Raw genomic sequence first — 7,889 nt, 5'->3', positions numbered from 1 at the left:
CGCCCCCGTCTGCTTCCACTGCCTATGAATTCAGGTGGATTCAACGAGATTCGAACGCACGGGAACACACATGATGAGCCCACCAAACTGAACTGCTTCCAATTGAGAGTTGGTAGAGCATTGATGACGCAGAAGTCATGGCTTCGAATCCTGCTGAAGCCACCTGAATTTTGCAGGTGCCTAATGATAAGAGAAAGTTGCTCAAATTGTCCAGACAAGCGCGAAGATCTCTTCTCTCTTTTTTCATCTGTAACGCACACTTCAAAGTATTTCATTTCGATCATTTACTGTCCGGACAAAGATGGCTCAAATTGAGTTGTTGTGTACATATTTAACAAATACATTCCACGTTGCCGTGCGTCTGTTCAGAAATAGATCACAGATGACGTCAAATGTGGTAAGAACCAAAAACGTGGCAGACGAGGCGATAGCCGAGTGTGAAACTGACGTTCTTACCCCATTTTGACGTCTTCTGTGATCTATTACTGAACAGACGCACGGCAACATGAAATCTATTTGTTTTAGATAATAAAAGAATTGACCTTTATTCGCATAAAAGCTGGTGACGTCAATCGTGCGTCTGTCCTCTAATAAGATCATAGGCAAGAACCAATCAAAAAGCGAGAATAACTTGGGTTATCATATAATTAGTTTTAGACGCTTATGAAATCTCGAAGGGGTATTTTCAGTCTGAGGCTTCGTTCATTTAGAAATTCTCTTTCGCGTACCTGAATTAAGTCTATCTGTATTGTTCAAAGAAACAGTCTGTGATTTCTCTGCATAAGCTCTGCAATTCCTTTTCATGAAAAAGACTAAAAGGTCAGCTTTTCAGTATTTTCAGAAGAGGAGCACTGGGACCCGAAACTAAGATCGGTCTGTGCGGAGACGCAGGTGTTTAAAATGTTCTCACGCAGAGAAAATACAGCTACAGTTTTATTCTTGAAACAACCTCCTTTTTCGCGGCACTCGAAATCCACTCGGAAAGCCTCGGGGATCTCTCGGTAAAGTCGCTAAGAACAGAGCCACTTCAACAATATCAAATGATGCATGTGCGCTTCCTGTCAGTGGTACTCTCATTCAAAGTTCCTTTTTGTCTAGCCAGTATAAATGGAATTATAGAACCCATCTTGCTTTTTCTTTAGAGAGGAATCCAAACAAGCAGATTCCTTAAAGACTTCTTTAGATTCTCGAAGTCCTCTTTTCTTGTTAGACGACGGGCAACAGTTCTTGCATGTGTGGGATAGTTAGATCCCAAAGAGTAACAAGATCTCTGTACAATACAGTAGAATGCTTTTCTTGTTACAAATTTAAACGTTCTGGCTCGGGTTGCTCGAAGCACGGTTAGCGCTAACCGGCATCAAATACCATGGAAACCTACAGGTTTTGATATCTCTTAACCAACGGATAGCGCTAACCAGGCTTCGAGCAACCGGTCCCTGGGCTACTCATTTCTTGAGCGGGTTTAGTCAGTGTTGTGATTTTGCCAAAGATCTAAAGAAAAAAATTTCCTTCTCCTCAAACTCAATTTGTATTTAACAAGACGCTCTTCAAAGCGTTTACTCGGAATACCAAGTTGCTCAGAACATAGCTAATGGAGGTAATGCTCAGAAGTAGAGTGATACATTTTGGAAGGGTTAGAAGTAAACTAGAAGCCCTGGGATTGAACAGACTAAAGCGGTGCTTTTCTTTGGATATTCAAATTTGCTAAGTACAGAAGAAAAAAAAAACATTTCTGCATTGATGTCTGGATGGCTCATATTCATAGCAACGGATAACGTATCCGTGAACATCTGTTAGCGTTTACAAATAAATCCAACGGGCGACCATTTCCAGCATTCGGTACAGGTTGTCGGATCGGAAATAGCGTGAACCTACTAGATGAAGCGTGACATCAAAGTGAAATCAGTGGCAAGGGAGAGTGAAACACTCGCGTAGCGAGAGAAAACTAGCTTGTGAAAAACCATTCTTGTCAGTGAAATTAAGCCCTCCTCTTCCCAGCTACACCGGTATCCATTTGCAAAGTTTCGAAATCAACAGTGTTGTGAAAAATGCTGTGACCACCCTCTAACGTAGCCGTGAAGACCGGGAAAACAAAAAAATGGAAACCCGGGATGGTGCATGAAAATGCTCGGACAAAGAACAGCTAAAAAAAAAAATTAAGAAAATTCGGGCATTTCCAACATACCGCTGCTGGGAGTTCTGTACTGACGATCATGTTATCAAAAGGCAAGATTTGATTAAATATCTTATTCATAACATTCCCAAATTAACTGCTACTCTTTTTGCGTCATATGCCATTCACTCAGAACATGGGCTTGAGTTTCTGAATCAACGAACGACATTTACACTGAAGCCCAAACACAGCACCCATCGCTTTGGTTGTTCCACAGCATGTTATACGTCCGGATTTTCATCGAATTCTGCAAGAATCGAGACTCTTTGAAGCCTAGCGCGGGCAAAAATCCTCTCCAACGACACTCGTCACCACGCGTCAATATTTCTTGTTGTTGTTGTTGCAAAAACTGTTTCGTTATAGAGGGAGGTGAAATGTATTGCTCCATGGGGACCAGTGCATTGCTTTTTAGCCAATGAAATCACTGCCTCGTAATTCTAATGTCCATTTTTGCTGCACCCAAACAAAGAGATTATAACTCTGATACCTTTAAGGAATTCCGATTAACTAGCTTAGAAAAGAAAAACAATAGCGTGACATCGGCCAAGCCGCTGACACGCCCTTAACACGACCGCCAAGTTAAAGGAGTGCTAAAGCAATACTACTCTTTTCAAGTGATTTGAAAATAGAACGAGAGTTTATAAACGCAGCAAGCGTGTCCAAGATCGTGAGAACTGTGTTCTACTGCGGTCACTGAAGAAACCACAAAATTAGCTCCTTCGCCGCCACTGCAAGTCATCGACTTCCGCAAAAATAGACGTGATTGAGTGAATCTGGAGTCTGGTTTATTCTATCGCCATAACAAATGGGGTACCGCCCTCATTCACCCTGCTTTTTTTTTAATTCCCCAGAATTAGAAACCACTTTACATAGAAACACTTTGGCTGTTTGACCCAGCCTATGCGAAAACCAAAACATGTTTTGGTTACAAAACTCGGTAATGACGTTCAAACGTTCGTTTAAAAATGTCGGTCTTGAGCTCCAAACGTGTCAGCACTTCCTTCGAATATTTAATGTTGCCATGTTTTCTTCAGTTTATATTTAGAGCCCGCGTTGTTATTCTGAAAGATAATTGTCAAACTCACTCAGACGTTTCAGCAAGTAGTAACTTGTTCAACGTTTCTATTTTAATCTCGTGGTAAACCAGAACTTGAAGAATTGCGCAGTATCTGCTTCGAACGGCTTATTGCGCCGGTTGGAATATCTTAAAATAGCAAATGGGGTTTATTCCCTAGAATTACTTGGGGTCATCAATACAGATAGACGATATAGTTTCCAGTTTATTTACTTCGGCATGAGCAACCATGCTTAACCAACATCGAGTCTCATAAATATCTACAATATAAAATTTTTCAGTAAACAGACGTGACAAGACTCGTTGTGTAGAGATGAATAGTTAACCCAGAAGACCTCTCAAAATAAAGAATGCTGGGTGTATCGTCTTCTTAATTATCATCTTTTAATCGCATGTAGAAATCAGTATTGTAAATAGTGATAGCTCCGGTCATATAGATCGGACCAGAGACAAAGTGGATTTGAAGTTGCTATCGCAACAGTTTTGTTTCCGGAAAGAAATTCCCATCGGCTGTCGTTTTAAGTGAATATCATTCAGTTTCTGTAGAATTAACGAGGATACCAAAAGTATGGACTCTAGGGTGGGGCTAAAAAAAAGTTGCCATGCCTACATAACAAAGCTCGTCCGTCTTTCTAGAAAACGTGTTCAATTTGAATAGCAACACCCCCATATTTTCAGAAGTGTTTTTTATTTTTTTGATAAAAACCAAAGGGCGGAAATAACTGATGATGCTATCACATTCCTCATTTAATTTGCATGATGGAAAATCAACAAAACTGTTTTTCCTGGCTGAAGGGGCTTTGTTCAACACGATAACATCAATCGTTTTCTCCACATCTGGAGTGTAATCACTGTAATTCCGCCTTAAGGCCGTCCATTTTTTTTTTTTCAATGTTTACAATCGTGTTCGACCTACCCATATTTTTTAGTTTTCAAAAAAACAAAGATACCAGGTTGGTAATGACTTAATAACACATTTTTTTGACTTTTAAGCAGAAATCCATTGCGACGTGCTCTCTCTCTCTCTCTGTCTTCCACAAGAGAGGGGTGGGAGGAAATAACGTAAACACCAAGGGCCCGGTCGCACTGGCAGACTTTTATAGTTTCTTTGCAAACAAAACGGTTAAGCTAAAAGCTTGGACGAGTGTAGCCGACGGACGCGCGAGAACCTCACAGATTTTTGTCAAACTCTGCCAAACTTCAGTAAAATCCCGCCTGAACAAATTTCAGCCACAGAGGAAAGCCACAGCTCAAATTGTATGTGTAACCTTCAGAGAAGATCTTTGCAATTAGGACGCACACATTGACTCTACGTTAAAGAAAGCTAGCTCAAGATTGTAAATCCTTCCTGTCTGCAAATATTACGGGTACAGTAAACACCCGCATATAAGAAGACGTTTTTCAGGCTTAATGCTGATCGTGTTCTTATTTGAAGTGTGCTTAGTGAGAAATCAGCCTGAAAGCGTCCTTAAAATGTTCTTAAAATTGGTTTCAGAAATACTTTAAACTATATATTACTGGAGGTTTAATTAACATATAATGCTGTTTTGTAATAGATATTATAGTTTGTAATGGTCCTGAACTCCAGAGTACTTTGATGTAAGTTACTGTACTGAATTGTTTCCTTATCCTAATACCCTTTCCCTTTATATTAAGAACATGTTTTTTTTATCAGCCTGAGTTTTTTCTTATTTATATGGTGCTTTATTGACCAAATTTCAGCCTGATGTTCTTAATCCACTTGTTCTTATATGCGGGTGCTTTACTGTATTGCCGAAGTAACTCCCCCATTTGGCAGTATGATCATGTCTATTTTTTAATACGGTATCGAGGTGTGGGGCTGTGCTTTTGAATCCAAGTACATCAGCCGTATTGATAAATTATGCAAACGAGCCTTTAAATCAGGCTACACCACAGACTACACTCCCTTTGCAGGCGTAATGGGCCATTTCCGAGTTGCTGTTTGCGGCTCGGTTTCGAAGTGAGTCTTGGTGCTCAAGGGAAATGAAAGGGAAATGAGTTTGATTTGCATAAGAATACGCAACTCATTTATATTTGAATGGTTGTGCGCCAGGACTCGTTTTGAAACTGAGACATGCAGCAACTCGGAAATGGGCTATTAGGAAGCGGGATTTGAAGCTATGGAACGATCGACACTGACCACTGCCTGCATAACCTGCTACCGATGCAGAGGAATCCGAAGTTGCGCAACCATGGACACAACTACATTTTACCACGAGTCAGAACAGAACGCTTTAAACGCTCATATATAAATAGATGTCTCTTTCAATTTATATGACTTTGATATAGCTAAAACTTTCAGTTTATTATTGTTAACTTACACTTGTGATGTAAGTAGGTACATTTCAATCAAGACTCGTCCATTCATTCGTTCATTAAGAGGAGGAGGAACCAGTGTCTTGCCTCTGAGCAGGCCGATTTTTTTTGCCAGGATATCGAACAGAAAATTGCGTTTTTCTTTTTTTTTATCGGAAATTGAAAGTTCGTGACAATTTTTCTGCCTCGTGCGACCCTGCCCTAACTTTCTTCTCGTTTCTGTCCACTGTGATTCGACTGTTTATGCAGCTTGAAAATGGTATTTTAGATTTCTTTCGATTTTTGTAAATCCTGTTGCTGTTTTCCCTGCGACCGACCGGCTGGCCCAAAATTAGGAAACGCATTCGACGGTAAACGGAGAAAAAAGGGACGACCTTAGAGAACTTAAAGAATGAAAAGACTGCTAAGTTAGAGGAGAAAATTACAATTTTGAGATTTACACAACTCCTTTCTTTGGTCGTGGAGAGTTTAGGTCTCCAAACTAAAACAAGGTTGATGATCGCTTTTTCCTCTGAGACGGAACAAGAAATTATCCTCTTCTAAACAGATGCACTAGACAAAAAAAGCAAACTTGCCAAAATGGCCACGAGGATGCTAAAAATTAGAAGTTTCTTTTTTTCTCTTTTTGCAGTTGGGGTTGTTTTGAGTCCCTTGCGTGTAAAATTAATGATTACACATCCACAAGAAATTTATACCGCACTTTTGAGTTAAGCTATTGCAAAGAAAACAGACAAACCTAATAAGGTTGCAAAGGCCCATTACGGGCAGCAGAAACGTTATGGTTCAATTTCTCACTCCACCTTGGTCAAAATCTCTGGCGGCCAAGTTACGCTCAACTGACGCAGCCCAGGTGGGCTGATACGGGAAGACTTCAATCATTCATGATTGTCATTGCGGTGAGCTGCTTTCAGGTTGAAAATGAGCTCCCGAATATCGCTTCGCTTTTGCGCAATCGTTTCCCGGGAAAACCAGTCTATTTTCTTTATGGGAAGAGAAAAATCTGTGATTGGATCCTAAAAATGAAAACAATATATCAAGAAACGGCAGTGTTTTTTTGACATCCATCAAGAGTGAATAAGATAAGAGTGGTTATCTATTAGTTTGCGGTCTTGCCCCAGCACAGCCACAAATGGACTTATTTAGATACACTTTAAACGCTAAAACAAACAAAGGGCCGCCAATTTTAACCAATCAGAAGAAGTCATGTCATGCGTGACTGCTTCTGCCATGTTTTTTCAGGGACATGACGACTGATTTTCGCGGGAACAGGTATTCTAAAAATAGACTCATTTGTGACTGTGTAGGGAAGCCCACCCAAGCCATTATCACTCTTGCTAACATACTTTTCGATTTTTTTAGAACATATGAAAACTGCGGAGAAAAACATTTTGATCACCGCGTTGGGGATAAACTTGAATTCGCAATTGACCAGTCGCCCGTTTCTCGAAAGTCCTGAAAAACTTTTCGGGCCCGGAAAGACATTTGTGAAAACTGCCAACCGCTTGTTTTGGAAAGCCGACCTTTTAACATGTTTTTAAGGTAACAAAAAGAAAAATAACTGTGTAATTTGACGACTTAAATCCTCTCCGTTCTTGAGATACAAAAGGAATTGTGACACCCGAAAATGGCCCGTAAAGTTTCGGGACTTTCGAGAAACGGGCCCCAGTTCTTAGATGTCTTGATCAGTAGCTCGTGCAGCGCAATCACGCGGTCATGGGTTCGAATCCCGTTCAAGCTTGGAATTTCTGCTTTAAATAAGTTTCTCAACTAACTACAATGATCTTTCCAACTTTCTTTTAATCTTTTAGTCTTCCTCGTTTACTGGAAGCGCGGCTTAGTTTCATCCGTAGGGAACGGCAACGTGAACGAAAACGTCACTCTAAATTATAACTTAGCGCTATCACAAGTGTTTCGCGATCATTCCGCCTTGTTCACCTTGTACAATGCGGGCGAACTGTCCTGTGACTGGACTTAACTGATTTGAGTGTAATGTGAAGTGCTAGGTTTCTACCCCATATGAGCCATGTGAGCGTTAGCCCTACTAATGGAAATGGGCCCACACATGGACAGAGAAAAACTCCGACCAGGGTGGGTGACTGGATGAGTGCGAACGGTTTTAGAGTAAGAATAAAAAATGAAAGGTTCACTGTTATGTGCTCATGTTGTCATCAAAACCTAAAAGCGCCCGCATACGAGGAAATAATGGTGCGGAAACATTGTTGCGGAAGAAAATGCTTCCCCGTTTGCGACCACAGGAAACAAATGTTGCGGAAACAAAACATGCTTTCCGGGAAGCAAAAATGT

The 7,889-nt window shown here is 40.6% G+C and overlaps 1 protein-coding gene and 1 long non-coding RNA gene across 3 annotated transcripts in view; both read right to left on the bottom strand.

Moving 5' to 3' along the window:
* Positions 1–521: 521 nt before the first annotated feature.
* LOC138052694 (uncharacterized) lies at positions 522–2,850 on the bottom strand. The gene is made up of 2 exons (XR_011133133.1): positions 2,186–2,850; positions 522–1,270 (listed from the first exon to the last, which is right to left on the bottom strand). It is a non-coding gene; the product is annotated as an uncharacterized lncRNA (long non-coding RNA).
* A 585-nt stretch (positions 2,851–3,435) lies between these two features.
* Positions 3,436–7,889, bottom strand: part of LOC138052692 (sentrin-specific protease 7-like) — a 60,932-nt gene continuing 56,478 nt past the window's right edge. For both annotated transcript variants that reach the window (XM_068899246.1, XM_068899245.1), the window contains exon 26: positions 3,436–6,598. In XM_068899246.1, the coding sequence (XP_068755347.1) occupies positions 6,461–6,598 (138 nt within the window). In that variant the 3' untranslated portion in view covers positions 3,436–6,460. The remainder of the gene's footprint in view (positions 6,599–7,889) is intronic.

Source organism: Montipora capricornis, chromosome 6, assembly GCF_036669925.1.
Source record: "Montipora capricornis isolate CH-2021 chromosome 6, ASM3666992v2, whole genome shotgun sequence".
NCBI classification, from domain to species: Eukaryota; Metazoa; Cnidaria; class Anthozoa; order Scleractinia; family Acroporidae; genus Montipora; species Montipora capricornis.
The sequence above is the reverse complement of the archived record's forward strand: the minus strand, read 5'-3'. Positions and strand labels throughout refer to the sequence as shown.